This window comes from Elgaria multicarinata, chromosome 8, assembly GCF_023053635.1.
Source record: "Elgaria multicarinata webbii isolate HBS135686 ecotype San Diego chromosome 8, rElgMul1.1.pri, whole genome shotgun sequence".
In the NCBI taxonomy this organism is placed as follows: domain Eukaryota; kingdom Metazoa; phylum Chordata; class Lepidosauria; order Squamata; family Anguidae; genus Elgaria; species Elgaria multicarinata.
In genome coordinates this window covers 30,533,047-30,551,377 of record NC_086178.1, presented here as the reverse complement: position 1 = coordinate 30,551,377, position 18,331 = coordinate 30,533,047, and the positions used below count along the sequence as shown (strand labels likewise).

Here is an 18,331-nt window from a genome sequence, read left to right as displayed (position 1 = left end):
CACGCTATTCTCCACATTGCTTGACTTAGGAGCAAGTCCTAGGGGAGTGCGCTCATTGCTTGTACAAGAACGGATATACATCCACACCAGGAAGAGATGCGCCTACCTATTCACTCACAGCCTTACCATCATCAACTATGTCTTGAGCTGCCACAGAATTTGTGTACACCACTAAATCAGAAAGGTCGCGGCACAGCTTCATCGTTTTTCTCCGCCGACCCAACCTGCTGAATTGTATTAAGAAAAGAGAGGGGAGGTTTTCTAAAAGCAGATAGACTTGTAAGCTTCTCTCTCTGTCATACCAGGTTTCTTCCCATTCAGCCCAGAAAAATACACTGACAAGCATACGGATCTTTTCTTGAACAACAGTTATTACTCGACTAGATGGCATTCAAAAGGCAAGGAAACAGAGAAAATAAATAGGCTTGCCAGGAGATTAAACAGTTTCACGGACTCCCATTCATGTTTTAATCCTGTCTTTCTCTCTCTTTCATACATATGCAGCCTCTATTTACATCTGTTTAATAAAAAAAATGGCAGAATCTGGAGAGAAATCAGTTAAATGAAGGCAAGGTGTACATTTTGAAAAACAACATTACGCTTTATTTATGCATTATATTATATCTTATGCTTTATTTATGTATTATATTCGCTAGCATAATGAATTTAGACAGGCAGTATTATTTGTTTGGCCTGTTTCATCTAAAACGTGCCCTTGTCCTCCACCCACAGTGCATTTCAGTCTTGCTGTTATTCATTCTAAAAAGGCAATTGCTGCTTACATCCCAGAAAAAAATATACATTAGCAGACTGTGCAGCTTGGCAGTAAAATGGTTAGGGAAAGTTGATTACCAACCTGTATAACTGTCCAGACTCCTTTGCAGAGCAATTCTGTTGAGAGTCTTCATCATCAGATGTACTGTGAGATTTGGCCCTTGGTTTAGCTGCCTTCTGTTTGAGAAGCCAAAATCTGATTTAACAGTGTGGTGGACAATACAAAGCTGCCCATCTATCCCATTACAGTCTACTTTGATTAGCAGTGACTTCCTCAGGTCTCAAGAGGGAGCGTTTCTCACCCCAACTTGCTCACGCCATCTTGGAGATGACAGGGATTGAACCTGGGATGTTTGGCAGGTCAAAGTCATGTGTCCCATCGCTGAACCACTGCTTGGTGAACAATGTTCTAAACATGACCACCAATGTTATATCCAATTCACCAACAAAGGATTTAATTTAGCCAAAATTAATTGCTTGCAATGGGAGAGAATTTAGCATATGCTCAACTCTCCAGTTGGACCTGATGTCACATAAAAGAATTTTTACAATTTGCTAGGATCATATCCAAAGTTAAGAGAACTTGATATAATTTCAAAGGCAACAGGGATTATTGACTGGTTGCAAAAGAACAACCTGCTTATAGAAAACTGAATTTCTATAAAGCCCTGAACTGTGTCCATATATATATGCATGCTAAGGTTTCAGTTTTCTATGTTGGAGCATGCAACCTCCTCACCTTGGAAAAGTAGCAATACATTTAATTTGCTCCCTAGCATTCTATAAACTCATACTTATTTTTTTCTTGAGTGGATAGAGTTGCTTTGCCCAGTTTCCTTGGACCAAGCTGTGCCTCTTTAGTTTCCTGAGCAACAGGGAAATCCCTGATGTGAATATAGTTTTCTGCACTGTCACTTTAACTCCTATTACTCTTGCAGAAGTCCAGCCTGTGTACTAACAGTGAACTCATTCTCCAAGTGCAGATCCTTATATAGCTGAAACAGCACCATTCACACAATAGAGAGCCCTATTAGCAGGCTTGAGGGAAACCTGAGATTTACAGAAGTACCAAAAATCTTTAGGGGGGGGAAAGTCCTGTTTGCCAAGAACTCCAAAATAGCTCAGTGAGCACTGTGCATTCTTAGTGTGCACAGAATGCTGATTGACTGTGGGAGAAACGCCTGCCACTCCCCCAGAATGGAATAACTTGGAAAAGGGCATGAACTGGAAACCTGAACAGAAGCGTGCCATACCGTAACATTTTGTGGCAGGTCCTACTTAATATGCATTTGTGTTGAGGAGGGCCTTCTCTGCTGTGGCACCCCAGCTAAGGAGGTTCGCCTGGCATCTACACTATATTCTTTCAGATGCCAGGTGTAGACCTTTTTATTCTCTTGGCATTTTAACAATCTATAAATTCAATTTTAACTTTGCTGTTTTAAATTTGTATTTTAAATTTGCATTTCTGCACTGCTGCTGATTTTATCCTGGCTGTGCTTTTATATTGTATTTTATATCATGTTTTTATACTGTTTGTTTTATACTTTGAATGGTTTTAATTTTTGTGAACTGCCCGGGGAGCTTTGGCGATTGGGCAGTATAAAAATGCAATAAATAAATAAATAAATAAATAAATAAATTCTTCTGTATTTACCAACACCTGCATCTAATGGTTGAAGGAAGGGTGTACTCTGATTAAACGCAACATGCTCCACCAAGGAAAGCTTGATTCTGAAACCTTTATTGATTACTGGGCCAAGGAAACGGACTGGGAACACCTGCTGCTGCTGCTGCTGCACTCTTGAAACTCAGCAGGTATGGAGAAGGGGGCGGAAAGGTGCTAGGAGCCTCAGGTATGCCACCATCTATTCCAACAAATAGGAATAGAATAGAAACCCAAATGACATTCACAAAATAAGCAAGATGGTACATATCTTTTGGGGGAAAAATAATTTTGCTTTTGCTAGTCATAGGGAGGGGCAAAACGTTATGCAAGGTGCTGAGTGCTATGATGACTAGAAATCCTGGTCAGCTGCCCCTCCAGTTTCCTCAGAGATTGCCTGCACAATTTATGCCTATTTTTGTGCAACTTTAAAAGAAAAGAAGGGGGAGAGAGAAGAGGGGAGAGAGGAAGAGATAGATACAGATATTGAAACATACACACAGCCAAGCCATTTTTTCTCTGCATCCCTTTTCTGCAGCTTAGACAAATTATCATCATTTATTATTATCTTCTTCTTCTTGAATGTGGGAGGATCAAGGAATGGTTGTGACTCTGGTGCAGGGAGACTTTCGCCACTGGGAAAGTTCAGCAAAATCTGAACCATGCCAGCAACTATAAGGGTATGGACCGAAACCCCTCCCACATATACAACTACATATTTTTAAAAGAAACAGTTTTAGGCTAAAGGGGTTCCCCTGCTATACTGCAAAATCCATTGAAATCTGCAGCCACTCCCCCACCCCAAATAACTATCAAGTGGAGAAATGTGTACACACACAGTTTCCAGTGCAGCATCACTAAATATCTCTATTGCCAGAAGCTAACAAAATCAAAGAAGTCTAAAACTTAGATTGTCATTAAAGTTTCTTCATTCGTTTCCTGAAAGGGACATTAAGGAGAAAACTCATTCTATTTTTCAAAGAGATATGAAGAAAATGGGGCAAGCCTAATTAGGCTAATTCACTGAAATTATTACATTATTGAAATGATTTGCAGTTTTCAAAGTAGTCAGTAATTTTAAGTTGTTCAGAGGGTGATTTTTCTAATAAGCAATGCGTATATAAGTTTTTTTTCTCTCTCATCTGTGTGCTGGGAATTTCAATTATTACTAGTGCCCATTAGTACATACAGGAGGTATTAGTTCATGGAATTCATCCTTGAAAGCCCAGCATTTTACATATACGAGCGTGTGGGCACGGAAGCATGTGCCTGTAGCTGCAGTTTAAAAAGAGGAAGAGTTTATGGCAAAACATTAAGGTAAATATTCTCCATTCCACAGCCCTAATTTAACAAATCCTGTGAAATGAAAGAGCATCAATGTTTCCATGGAGTGCTGTGTAAAATAACTATTATGTGTCTGGGAAACCACTTTCAATCTAACAGTTTCCTGGACGTTCTTTTGGTTATAAGTAGCTTGAATCATGTACATACAAGCAGGTAACTGTGATCCTACAGAGAGATAGGAATGACTCAGCTGCATTCATACAATGGGGCGAGGGTTGGATGGGTGCACAAAGTTTTGTCTAATGCTGGAGAGAATGGCCCTGCCCTTGTTTGACCCTGTACAGTTTGCCATTACATTTTTACTGGCATTTTATTTCTTTATTGTTTATTTATTACATTTATATCCTGCCTTTTTAATCCTCCTCTCCATTTTTATCCTTACAACAACAACCCTGGAGGAAGGTTGGGCTGAGAGTCTGTGACTGGCCCAAAGTCACCCAGTGGGTTTCCATGGCCGAGTGGGAACTAGAACCCGGATTCCTGGCTTTTTTTTTTAAACTTACTTTTTCGCTGGAGCGCAAGTGTGCTCCAGCTCCTGTCTTGTTTTAAAAAAATGGGTGTGTGTGTGCAATATCCCTCTTCCCTTCTGGGACATTGCACTTCCGTGCTTGTTTTTTGGCTACAAGCTCAGAAATGTCATTGAGTAAGAAACTTTAATCCTTACAATAAAAGGCAATGCTCCTGGAACTAAATTTAAAATGCTTTTAAAACGTGTTTTGTCGTAGCAAGGCTGGATTTTTTATATTTGCTATGGTCCTAAATAATAAAAAGTAAATTCTGCTTAAGATTTTAAAGTAAAAGAAAAAAAAGACATGCCTAAGCTCAGAGTCCATACCTAAAAACTGAATGTGTTAGACTTACAATGCCTTTGGTGGCACTTTGTTCCAGAATATGGCATGAGATACGTTACCTGCTGATCCATGATCTACCTAAATACAGAACTCCTATGTCATGAAATTCTTAGACCAGGAAAAATCTGTCACACGGTCATGTTCTCAAATCTGCTGCTTATTAGAGAAAATTATCTGCTGGGAGTGGAAAATCACAAATATTCACAGAATCCCTAATATGCACACTGAAAAAATGATTTACAGGAGCAACTAACTTTTCCACATAGTTCACATTCCAATCTATTGAACTAGTCTTCAGACCATATCAATATACCTATTTCCGATATGCTGGTATCTAACACCATGGACCTAAAGCCGAAACAAACATCATTTGAGATTGAAGCTTTTCTGCATTTTCTGCCTGTGCTTATGTACTAAAAATATTCAAATTATATATATAGTTAAAAGTTTTACCTTATGTTTACCAAAGTTGCTCATTAGTCTGCTGTGGGATTTCTTGCTGGTATCTTTCAGGTCTGTGTTCTGTAGAAACAAAATTACCTATGAATCCTCCTCAGGAACAGCTTTTAGTAAAGGCACATATTGTGGTTGCCTCCACATGTAGCTACCCATCATTATCAGAGGACTTACCAGGAGAAGAGCCTACTTGTGACGATGGTCCCCACTTCGGAATATTCTCTCCATGGCTGCTTGCCGAGAACCCAGTTTGATGAGCTTAGATGCCATACAAAGAACTTAACTTGCCCAAGCTTTTCATGACAGCTAAACTATGGAAATCAGTTGCACAAGATACACTAAAGGCCACCAACCTAGATGGTTTTAAAAAGGGATTGCACACTAATGAAGGATAAGGCCCCAAATGGCTCCTAATCGTGATGACTATAGGAAGCCCACAGGATCAGAGGCAGACTGCCTCTGACAGCAGTTATTGGGGAAACAGCAGGAGGAGAAGGTTATTGCCTTCACACTGTTTCCTAAGAGGCATCTGGTTGGCCACAGTGAAACAACATGATGCTGGACTAGATAGGCCTTTAGTCTTACATAGCAGGGCTCTTCTGATTTTCTTGGTGAGTATTTTTGATACCGCTATGTATATGTATTATTTGTATTGCTATTTTGCCATTGGCTTTATGGACTTTTAAAAAATATTTATTTTATTTATTTATTTATTTATTTATTTCTAAAATTGAGATAAAAACAAATATACAAAATTTTAAATTTTAAAACACATAAAGCATTAAAAACCATTAAAAAAAAATAAACATGTGGGTGATTAAGATGTGCTGCCATACGCCTGGGCAAAGAGGAAAGTCTTAACCTGGCGCCGGAAAGATAGCAGCGTTGGCGTCAGGCAAGATAATTCCATAGTCTTGGGGCCACCACCAAAAAGGCCCTGTCCCTCGTTGCCACACTCTGAGCCTCTCTCGGAATAGGCACCCGGAGGAGGACCTTAGATGTTGAACATAGTGACGGGGTATATTCACATCGGGAGAGGCGTTCCATCAGGTATTGTGGTCTCAAGCTGTATAAGGCTTTATAGGTCAAAACCAGCACCTTGAATTGGGCTCGGAAACATACAGGCAGCCAGTGCAAGCGGCTGCCTGTATGGTGATACGTATGTTGGTGATATGTCTGAGTTGGTGGCAAGCCCAAATTTCTTCCTACTAAAGCTAGCCCAAATTTGAAGACCCGGTAATCTCCATCCACTGGAACTACCGCAACATGCGGACAATAGGTTGGACCCAAACATAGTCATATTTCAGTAGATCCACTGAAATCAATGGGATTCACAACTAAACTTAAATCCCATTGATTTTCAATGGATGTACTTAAAATATGAGTAAGTCCAGGTGTAATCCAGGAAGTTCAATCCCCAGGATCTTCAGATAGGGCAAGAAAAACTCCTGCCTGAAACCCTGGAGAGCTGCTGTCAGTCAGTGTCAACAATATTGGGCTAGATGGAACAATGGTCTAGGTTTGTTTCTTTATTTATTTATTGCTACCCTTTTTTGCATGCAGCCGCCACTACTACCAACAATTACAAAAGATTAAGAGCTGGAAATTATGAAGCACCGCTAAATTACTACTTATTCTTATAGAAAGTGTATGTACTGAGGTAACATTCTAGCAGGGATTAGAGCATGTTAAATTCCTGGCTGCCCACCTGTTATGCATACTTAAGATTTTGAAAGATAAGACAAGGGGAGAAAGGCATAAAAAGGCAGGTTGGGCATAATGGGAGTGTGTGTTTGTGTGTGTGACACCTGGTACAATCACGTCTTCAGTTCCTACTATTCAATTGAGCTTATGTTGTACTACAATATCTAGCAGTCAAGGCCTCCTGTGAGTATGGTCCCAGTAATTAAGCTATTTGCATATCATAGCTAATGAAATACCAGCAGCAGTACGCTGCCTCAATAAGCAGGAGAGTGAGCTCAGAAGCAGCCTTGCTATCCAAATAGGGAAACCGATCACCCTCACAGTTCTGGAACTCTTAGATAAATGGGGAATAATAATCATAAAAAAGCCCTTAAAGTCACAGAGACAGATGCAACGTTTTCTGGGCCACCTGAGATTCACCGTAAGAGCGATCCCCGGGGTCATCAGTTTGATGATCTGTGGCAGGATCCAGTGTTGCTGTCAGAACATCACATCCCTTTATCTCTCTGAAGAGTTGAAAAAAGCACTGAAATACATTCCCTCAGCTATTCACAGTGCAAGTCCTTCCAGTTATATAATACCCGGCCTGTGGCAGAAATGTATTTTCCATTAGCTTTTTGTGAAGAACAAGAAATGATTCCCCCCTTCCTTCTGGGCTTAGTCAAGCATGACAAACTCTAGCCAGTATTTCCAGGAAGTTATTTCCAGTTCTGGATGTAGGCTGTACGCTGGGGGGTGGGGGGGTGTTCCTCTTTGGTGATGGGTGCTCTCCATGAGGAAAAGGCAGGCTTCTATCCACCTTGGTTACTGCTTGTTCAGTTGTTTTGGATTCTTTTCAGCCTTTGGATCTCAAGGATGTGGACAGGGTATCTGGACATGCAAGGGCCACCACTTGTGTACTTGGCCCTAGCCCTTCTTGGCTGATTAAATCATCCAGGATGAGACTGATCCCATAGCTAAGGGAAGTGATTACTGCCTCTTTGTGGGAGGGGGCTGTTCCCTCTTGCTTGACAGAGGCAAGAATAAGACTTTTATTAAAGAAACATCCTCTTTCCCCAGAATATCTTTCTAACTCTAGACCACTCTCAAAGGTACAATGATAATTGGGAAAGGTAATTGAGAAGATGGTGGCATTGCAACTCCAGATACATCTGGATGAAGTTGATTATCTGGACCCATTTCAATCAGGCTTTCAGCTGGGATATGGGACTGAGACGGCTCTGGTCACCTTGGTGGATGACCTATGCTGGAAGCTAAATGTGGGAGCTTGATCCTATTAGTTGCCTTGGACATCTTGATGGCTTTGATACCATTGACCAGAGTACCTTTCTGCACAGGGCTGGACCTTGGAGGTGTTGCTTTGCAATGATTCCAGCCCTTTCTGTATGCTGTGTCCAATGGTGGTACTTGGAGGTTACTGTTCTTTCTTGTCCCCTATGCTGCTTAGTCTTTATATGAAACCACTGGGACTAACGTCATTTGGAGTAAGGTGCCAGCAATTTGCTGATGACACTCAGCTCTATTGCTCTTCATCAGCTAAACCCAAGGAAGCAGACAAAATCCTTGACCGTTGCCTGGGTTCGATATTGGGCTGAATGAAGGTGAAAAAGGTCAGGCTAAACCTAGACAAGACGGAGGTGTTGCTGGACAGTAGGAAGCCATGCTTGGGGATTGGGATTCAGCCTGTTCTGGAAGGAGTTGCGCTCCCCCAAAGAATCAGCTTGGGAGTGCTCCTTGATCCTATGCCATCCCTGGATCTTCAGATGGCGGTGATGGCAGACTGCGCTTGCACAGTTACGCCTGGTGCACCAGCTGCAACCCTTTCTGAGTCAGGCTGACTTGGCAAGAGTTATTCATGCCATGGTTACATCACATTTAGACTACTGTAATGCACTCTGCATGGGGCTAAAGTGTGTCTGGAAGCTTCAATGGTGCAAAATTTGGCAGCCAGGCTACCAACTGGTTCAAAGTATCAGAACCAAATTACATCTGCCCAGCACTGGTTGTCAATTCCTTTGCAAGCACAATTCAAGGCATTGGTTTTAAAACCCTAAATGGTTTAGGGCCTGGCTATTTAAGCTACTGCCTGTCTAGCTATGAACCTGCCTGAGTACTATGATCTGCAAGTTCTGTCCTTCTGAGGACATCCTCACCCCCAGAGAATCATCTGTCAGGCACACATGAAAGTGCTTTTTACTGTGTTGACCCCAAACTATGGAATGTGCTCCCTCAAGAACTACAATTGGCCTTTGGAAAGGCTGAAAAGACTCATCTTTTCAATTTGGCCTTCCAAAATGTGTAGTTTTAATGCTCTAGTGTCTTACTTGTTTTAATGCTTTGCTTTTATTGTTTTAAAGTTTTATTGTTTTAAATTGCTGTACACTGCCTTCATGGTGTTTAACAGATAAGGTGATATATAAATGTCAATAATTGATTAAAATTTGGAGGAGGAGGAGACCAAGGATGTGATAACACAATTAAACCCTCGTCTGGAACCAAGTGTCAGGAGCTCAAGGATACTGTGTTTCAGCTTTTTTCAACATTGGGCTCCCCGCCCCCACCTACATTGAAGAACCTGTCCATTCCTTAAGTAGGCAAAGATTAGGTATAGGACATTTTTGGTGGTGGCTCCTCAATTGTGGCATACCCTCCCCAGAGATGTTTGTATGGAGCTAACATGATTATCTTTCCATCCCCAAGAGAAAGCAGTTGTATTTTCCAAATCATTTGTTCACTGATAGGTTTTCTACTGTTTCTCCTCTGTTTCATTGCTTATATTTATTGGAAGAAGTTCTCATTTGCCTTTAGGCAAGAATTTAGTTTTTGGTGTGTTTTTTTGGTTTAATTGTTTTAAATTATATGAACTGACCTGAAGGCTCAGTTGTGTAGAAATATGGACTACAAGTATTTTAAATTAAAGAAGAAGGAGGGGGAGGGGGGAGGGAAGGAGGAGGAATACAAGACATTGAGTCTGTTACTAGTTTGAGATCTCACCCTGATCAGGAATGTCTCAACAGACTCTCTGTTTTTGGATAGCTCAACAGTCAATTAAAAACTATTAATGAAATGCCCATATAAAAGAAAAAATGGCTCGGCATTCTCTGTATTGCATGTATTTCTTTAGTCTAAAACATATATGGCAGCCAGTGACAGCTCTTACGGTAGCTAACAAACAAAATACTAAAAACATCAAAAAAGCTTCAGTCAAGTCGGTAACTCATAGCTGGAACTTCTGAAAAATACAAAAGTCTACAGTTTCACTTTCCAAGGGAAGTGCTACCATCACACTACATCATTCTTCTGCTTGCCCACCTTCCAAATGAAGACCTGGATGTAGTCCCAAACCATACTGCCTTCCTTGATCCCAACAGTTGGCAAAGCAACACCATGCATGCAGCACTCAATCACTGGCTACCTATGACTAATGGCTGAACTAAACCAAGGACTTGGCTCCTTGGAAAACATCAGGCAGCTCTTAGATCACAGTTCAGGCAGCACATTCCAGCCTTTTCATGCGAATCTTGGAAACCATCCCTTCTCCTTTACAATTCTTTATGCCACGCTGAGGCACCTGCCAAGCTATTTTTGCTCCCTTTATAAGCCTATGCAGCAATTCCTCACATAGGCTTCTCTAGGGAGTGAAAAAGGCCCCCTGCCGAAAAAATGGCTGGAGGAAGGATGATGTCCACCCCACCACCACCACCAAGGACACTTAGGGTGACAGGATCCTTGGAGGGGGGCTTTTTCTCACCCCACGCAAATGAATGGAGGAATTGTTCATTCAGTTCCATGGGAATGGGGAAGGAGACAGAAAAAGAAAAAGCAAATCGTGGTGGTGGGGAGGAAGAAACCACAGAGAAAGAGAGGAAGGAAGGGCATCCAGAGAGACAGAAGGAAGGGAGGGAGGGAGAGAAACTATAAAGCAAGAGAAAGGTGGAAAGAAAGGAAAGCAGAGAAAAAGAGAGGAGTCAGAGAGCTAGAAAGAAGCAGGAAAGAAAGGAGAGAGAAAGAGGAGCCAGAGGGATAGGAGCCAAAGAAAGAGAGAAAGAGAGAGGGGGGGGGAGAAGGAAGGGTGACAAGGAAGGAAAAGCGAGGGAGAGAGGAGCCAGAGAGAGCGGAAGGAAGAAGGAAGGAAGAATAGTCAGAGAGAGAAAAAAGAGCCAGAGAAAGAAAGCAGTAGTGCACCCAGAGGTGGTTAAAGCCAATATTAGTTCTACTTCAAGTACACCCATTAAAATGAATGGGACCTAGGTTAGTCATAACTAATGTATGTCCCTTTAATTTCGAAGGGTCTACTCCAAGTAGGCCTAATACAGGATTCAACCAGGGGCACACATTCATGCACGCACACACAAATATAGATAAGGGGGCACTCCTAACATTTTTGTGATGGGCCCCCTAACCCCCCACAGCAGTCAAGTTGTGGTGGTACCCAGGGCACTCTTTCAAAATGCCAAATGGGGCCCATGGGCCTAAAATGGTGGGATACCCCTGGAATAAAGCATCACAAAGCATTTTAGGAACACAAAAAGAGCTCTGTTGGGTCAGACCAAAGGCCTTTCTAGTCCAGCATTCTTTTTCCACAGTAGTCAACCAAATGCCTATGAGAAGCCCACAGGCAGCCATGGGAGCAATTGTCCTCTCCCACTGTTGTTCCCCAGCAACTGGGATTGCTGCCTCTGATCTGGATGGTAGTGCACAGTGTAAAGGTTTTCATGAACAGCCATCATGACTAGTTGCCCTGAATAGCCGTATCCTATATGAATGTGTCTAATCCCATTTTAAAGCCATCCAAGTTGGTAGCTGTTGCTACATCTCACAAAAGAATTGTAGTCCATCACATCTGGAGGGCACCTGCTTGGGGAAGTCTGCTCATGAGGATAAGACCAAACAATGAATTTAACTGGCTAAACAAATTCTTGCTAGCCCAGGTAGTCTCTGTGTATTAGAACTCTAGGACAAAGAAAAGAATCAAATGTAAAATATTATCTTCATGATCTAGAGCCTGTAAAATCACGTGTAAGCAATTACTTTCAGTAATAACTAAAAAGATAGATAGATGATAGATAACAGACAGAGAGCTAGACAGATCAATCTATAGATATAGATGATAGAGGTCTTCCCAAGACATTCTGCTACCTGAGACTGAGCAGCAAATGACGCTCCTCACTCACCCAAGTCAAGAAGCATAGGATGCAAAGTCAAGCACAATATTTAGGCACATGAGGCAGAAAATCCCCAAAATGCCATTCCTCCCTTCTAGCAGTAAAAATATTAATAAACTGAATAGCTAACTATTTGCTGCCCTTGTAAATCTGCTCCCTGAGGCAGCTGCCTCACTCTGTCTCACAGTAGGGCCAGGCCTTGATAGATGGATAGATTTGCGCCACTTCCTGATTTGAGCGAGGGTGGGAGAAGTAGCTTCTTTTCAAAACAGCTTTCTTTTAAAGGCCTTTTGCACATTTCACCACAAGGGGTTTCTTGTATAAAAAGGAAGAATGGCTATTTGTTCTACATAGCAAGTTTGCAATAAATGTTAACTCCATCTCAACAACACTAGAGATAGAAGTACTTGGGGGAATGGGGTGGGGGTGGGGATTCTTACCTGTTTGAAGTTTACATTTAAGCCCTCATGTGTTGCTTTTAGAAGTGCCCTCACAGTGAAGCAGTCGGGGTCTTCTTTGTCCCTGATCTGAGACTCTTTTAACAAGGATTCAAGTTTCTTCCTTATAAAGGACTCTATCTGGTGCTCAGTTGTGCCATTACTCTGAAAGAGATCCGCAAACCATCAGTGCAAATTGTTGAGTTACTTTTAAAAAAACAAATAGAACTGGATAGACATTTCCACCCAAGTAAGCTGATTCCCTCTACAAGTTCAGTTACCCTTCTTTTGAAGTAGAACTCTTCAAGCAGAGTTTTTATTCTATATTTTGTCCTTTAGAATTCCTGAGGGAGCAACAAATGCCAGTAATGCTTTCCCTGAAAGATTCAAGCCTCTCCTAACATTCCTCTGGCAGCTATCTTAAGAAATAGACTGTGTTAAGGTCTACCATAGCTCCCTTCTCATAGGGTGCACTGAAACCACCAGGGCTTAAACAGATGGATGTGAGGATTCCACACACATGACCCACATACACCAACAGTCCAGTTCATACCACTGTTTGGAGAAAGCGAGAACATCGGTTAACCATGTGTGTGTGTGGCTGGAGGCCTGGTCATGGTAAAATGGTCATGGAATGGCTTCACTCCACAAACAGAAGGAGAAGCACAACAAAGGCCCCACAAGGCTTCTCTTTAGCTGTAGAGAAAGTACAATACATCATTTCCTGATGTGAATCGTGGGGATACACTAAAATGTCACAAGGAACATGCAAGGCATGTGTACATCAGCATCCCCCAACCTAGTGTCTTCCAGATGTGTTGGACTACAACTCCCATCATGCCCCACACTGCCTGCCCCCTAGTCATGCTAGCTGGTGCATGCTTGCAGTTGTAGTCCAACACTTCTGGAAAACACCAGGTTGTAGAAGACGGTGATAGGATGCACTAAAATGTGACATAATGTTAGCCTGCAATATTCGGTGGCATGGTATTTGGGATTCAGGGTAGAAACGTGTTCAGTCCCTCTGGCCCGAGTCCAGGATTCCTTTCCATACCGAAGCATGAAAATGGAATGGGATGGAATGGAGATGGGAGCTGCAAAATGTGAGTTCTCCTGCCCATGCTTGCTTCCAGCTCCTACTGTGGATTTCACTACAGAAAATGAAATACTTTCATAGAGAGGAAGTGCTGGGGGGAAATAATTTCTTGGATCACTGCATGCCTGCATGCCAAACCGTCTCCCAAAGAATTAACCAGTGTTGTGCATTATTCTGATTTTCATCATTTGGGGGAGGAAGCTGCCCTATTCACACACATACACCTGCACACAAAATGTGTGTACATTTGACTTCAGCAAAGGAACAGTTTGGGTCCTTTCTGCATAAATGACATTCAAGAATGAGAGAAGTGTCTGATATTTTGAGGTAGCCTGTGATAAGAATCTTTTAAAAAAAAAGAAGGGGGAGAGAGAAAGTATCATGAGCATCTGCTCTCTCAAAACCAAATCTGATGGGACCTGTTATATCTAAGCAACAAAACAATTCCCAAGACCACCTGCAAAATGTTTATGTCCCAACAGATGATGCAAATGAGGAAGCAGGAAAACAAACAGAACATTTTGCAAATGTATTGTTAGACACAATAGCTCCACTGAGGGCAAGGTGGACATTTAAAAACCAAATTCACATGGTCACATGCAGACCTACACTCACTGGACTTAACCACTGCTCTTGCCAACTCCTGGGCTGATTAACTTTGTATCAGACTATATATATTTGACCGGTGTAGAAATATTCTGAACCAGTCAAGTATGACTTCCTCTGGGCTAGAACAGAACATCTGTTCATAATGGATCAGCCATGCTGCTTTTCCACTGAGTGTATGAAATTATAAACACAACTGGAAAAGAGAAAATCTGAAGAGGAGAAAACAGAGGAGTGGGGACGACCATGTAATAAATACAGAATTTGGGGGGGGGGGGAGAGATTAAGTAAATCCTTAAGAAGCAGCTTTATAATAATGAAAAAATATTTTAGTCTTATATTATTATTATTGGGATGCATCCGGAGTTGCCCTCCTGATCATGGAGGGAGGTGAGATGCAGCAGTGCTTCCCGGTGGGGTGAAGTGATTTTTACCAGTTCCTCATTGTTCCTGCAGCCTCCTGTGCTCCCACCCACACTGTTCTGGATGGTCCCAACACTCCTGGGTAGATTTTCAGGACATACAGTAGGCTGCAGGGGAACAGAAGACTAAGTAAAAAAATCCCCATTCCTCCACTCCTTCCAGAAGGAGCGTCCTGACAGCAAAAGCTTGGATCCAACATTAGAAGTATAATAATGCATCATTAGTATTCTACAGAGTTTCATAAAAAAAATAGGTCCCTGCTTCAATGAACTTACAAACTAAATTTTGGTAGTAGGCCTTGTTTGCCACCCTGATCTCGTTTGATTAAGGGTAGTTTATAAATATCCAAATAAATATCCAAATAAATAAATAAAGGTCTTGGATGCAGAAGCTTACTGTGGTAGCATGGGATCTCACCGCTGGGAAGTATTTCCCATGCCACCTTACGATAAGTGGGAACAAGGTCATTATCACATTTTCAGTTTAGGGATTTTAACGCAAACGTAAAACGCAAGCATGACCCAGCATCTCAGTCTAAGCTGTGTGGAAAATGTAGGTTTATTGCACAGTTGGGGAAAAAAAGCTATGAAGAAATAATTGTGCGCACTTACATAAGAGAGCTTTAGCTTGCAATCATCTTCAATTTCATCAGCGCTGTCTTCATCAGAAACCTCGCCTTCTTCAGCATCTGCACCAAGACTATAGGGAAGCTTTTTACCCTGGAAATGAATATAACAATATTGCTATAATGATTTTTAAATTCAAATCAAATCAAACTTTATTGCACAGCAAAACATATTCCCTGACAATAAATATATCACAGTCATCCAAACAGATTCAATGAGTTTATACAATACACCAATATCCCATATAAAGTTACTAATAGCTGAAGAACGGTAGGATGGAACTAGTAATAGGTATATATTTCTTTGTTTTCATCCTTCAAATAAGTGAAACCTACAGTCCTCTATTATCTGGGCCAGATTTCCCCAGACTGCCGCCTTCCAGATATGTTGGACTGTAAGTCCCATAATTCCAAAGGTCATTTTGGCTGGGAATTATGGGAACTGCAGTCTAACACATCTCGGGAGCACCAGGTTGGGGAAGATTCATCTAGGTTAAATACAATCATATCCTTCAGGTTTTTGTCATATTATGCACCAAACACATATTTTATCAACTTGAATCTCTCCTTAGAAACATGACTGTCGTTATCAAAATATAACATCATTAATATAAATGGTGGTTTACAAAAAGACAGATCCCTGTCCTGAACACCTTGCAATATTATAAACTTCTTAAAATATTTAGTCCTATTTGGTGCCTAGGACTGAACACATGAGGTCTCAGTAGTTCTGAGTACATCAGCACCTTTAATTCCTAAGATAGGGAAAGGAAGATTCTGTAGACATGACAATGCAGCTTCTTTGAGCTGAAACATCACTTGTTTGACCGGGGCCAGCCCAAGACGTTTTGCAAATGGCACCCACCTACCTAAAACAAAGTGCAATCCCGAGTGCCAAGTTATTTTGGCACTCGAGACAGAAAATCTCACAACCGTTTCTCCCTGGGAGTAAAATAATAATAATAATAATAATAATAATAATAATAATAATAATAATAATAATAATAACTATATATTGCCCTTTCATGGTACCCAGAAATACACTGCCTCTGGCAGCCATTTCATTCTGCCTTATGGCAGGGTTGGCCAAGTGGTTGACTGATGATTCAGCTTTGAATTCATGACTTCAAATTGTTCTGATTGCTGTTTCCTAGCTAATCCTCCTCCTTTTCAGAGCAAGATATGCATTCTGAGATAGCGTGTGGTGCAGCTCTTTCTAGGACTGTAATGACTTACAGCCACATGAGGGAAATGGTACATTTTAATGCTCCCCCTACAAAAATCACCTCCTCATAGAATTAGTGTGTTGGTGAGAAGACTAGGTTAGCATTCTTCCACCTGAAGCTTTCCATGGGCAAACTGTTTTTCACACTGGGGAGCAAATACGTGAAGGATCACATATTCCAATATGTGATCCTTCACTTCACCCTGACATAGCGCATTCATGGAAGGCTAACAGTTCTAAACATGTAAACTGTCTTATATATTTGTTCTTTTATATTTCCTTCTACATAATGCTTTATGCCTGTTACATTTCATTACTATCCATTTGGCTCTCCGGTTTATTGATATAGGTTGCAAAATATTTTATTAAAAATCTTCTAAATTGTTTGCAGTCCTTTTCAGTTTTGCGTGCCCCATCCCATTATTATCCACACACTCTACTCTTACATTCAAGTAATTAATGAAAAATTGGATCCTGCAATGTGGGCTGCAGAATGCTGCTGGATGTGTCTTTCTAATCCGGTGTCAATCCAGGAATTAACTGTATTTTCAATGTGAAGATCTGCAGAAAAAACTAACATCCCTAGTTGTTTTTTTTAATTAGAGTTTTGAGTTTTACAGTAAGCATGGCATTCATATTACCTAATCACAAGGATTTTCTTCGAAGCACAAAACTAGCAAATTTGCCTGTGTTCTTGATAGTGACAAATGTGCATTAGCTGACATTTTTGTAAATGAGCATCTTAAATCTTTTAGACAGTAATGGGTCAGAACAGGCCTGCAAGCTCAACAGCAGAGAAACACGCTGGTTCCACTTAGAGTTGTACGAGAGCACTTTATATAATACTGTACGTGCTTTGGGAGTATTTTAGTACCAGCTTGTTATTAACTCATAACGATGACAACTAGAATATAAATATAAAAAATCAATTATAGACAAAGTTTTATAATTAGTGAATTCCTTTATTTCTTTAGTGGTTGTGATTGGCTCCACACACACATTTTGCATGTCTTCGTTGTCCATATTCTTTCAGTTCCTTTGACAAAGGTTGAAAAGACTTGACTTCACTACCTCTGACCCTAACACAGACATATACCATAGTTAATTTTTTTTATCAACCATTGTTAAGCATTACATCTGGATACTCAAACAGTTGTTAAGGATTGGCTTCAATCAGGATGTAATTAATTACATTTATTTATTAATTAATTAATTACATTTCTATACCGCCCAATAGCCGGAGCTCTCTGGGCTGTTCACAAGCTCTCTGGGCGGTTCACATGTAAAACCAATGATGTGATTTTCTTTTTAACCATGGTTATTCACCAACCATGGTTTGCTCAGTGCAGACTTATAGTGTAATCCTATGCATGCTTAATCAGAAACACGGACACGGCTTAGCAGTATAGTGTATGCTTTGCCCAAGCAGAAGATCCCAAGTTTTAACCGTGGCATCAGTCAGTGTAGTCACTGACCAATGGTCAGAGTTGCTACAAAAAGTGCCCTATCTTCCTTCATTCCACTAAGTCCAATGGGGTTTTAAAAGTGTTTTTTTCATTGTAGCCTCCAGTCAGTCTCTCTACTTCTTCCTTATCTCTGTGAGAAGCAGATCTGTTGGAGTCTGCCTACACACACTCTCCAGAGACAGGCTAGCTACACTATGGTTTCACTATACTTCTGGGATTGTAACCATAGTTCAGGCAACACAACGCGGTAGAGCCTTACATCTCCATGAGTCTTTTGTACTTAATTTTGGGCTTCTGTAGTTTGATAACAAACTGGAAACACTATGAACATTGGGGTTGATGTGGGTGTACAAAGGCACATGTATTGGGGACATCTGAAGGATACAATCATAAAAATGTTATATAGCTGTGGGTTGGAATTTCAGGGTCCTCATATTTCTCAAGTACAGCATGACAGGGTCAATTTTTTAAAAAAAAAATAACGCTAGAACTTGAC

At 41.0% G+C, this 18,331-nt stretch overlaps 1 protein-coding gene across 1 annotated transcript in view; it reads right to left on the bottom strand.

Annotated features, from left to right (window-relative positions):
• Nucleotides 1-18,331, bottom strand: part of PLCH1 (phospholipase C eta 1) — a 138,187-nt gene that overhangs the window by 25,441 nt on the left and 94,415 nt on the right. Inside the window, exons 11-15 of the mRNA XM_063132064.1 lie at nucleotides 15,131-15,238; nucleotides 12,398-12,559; nucleotides 5,086-5,154; nucleotides 857-951; nucleotides 127-227 (exon numbers count right to left, since the gene is read on the bottom strand). Coding sequence (XP_062988134.1) covers nucleotides 127-227; nucleotides 857-951; nucleotides 5,086-5,154; nucleotides 12,398-12,559; nucleotides 15,131-15,238 — 535 coding nt within the window. The remainder of the gene's footprint in view (nucleotides 1-126; nucleotides 228-856; nucleotides 952-5,085; nucleotides 5,155-12,397; nucleotides 12,560-15,130; nucleotides 15,239-18,331) is intronic.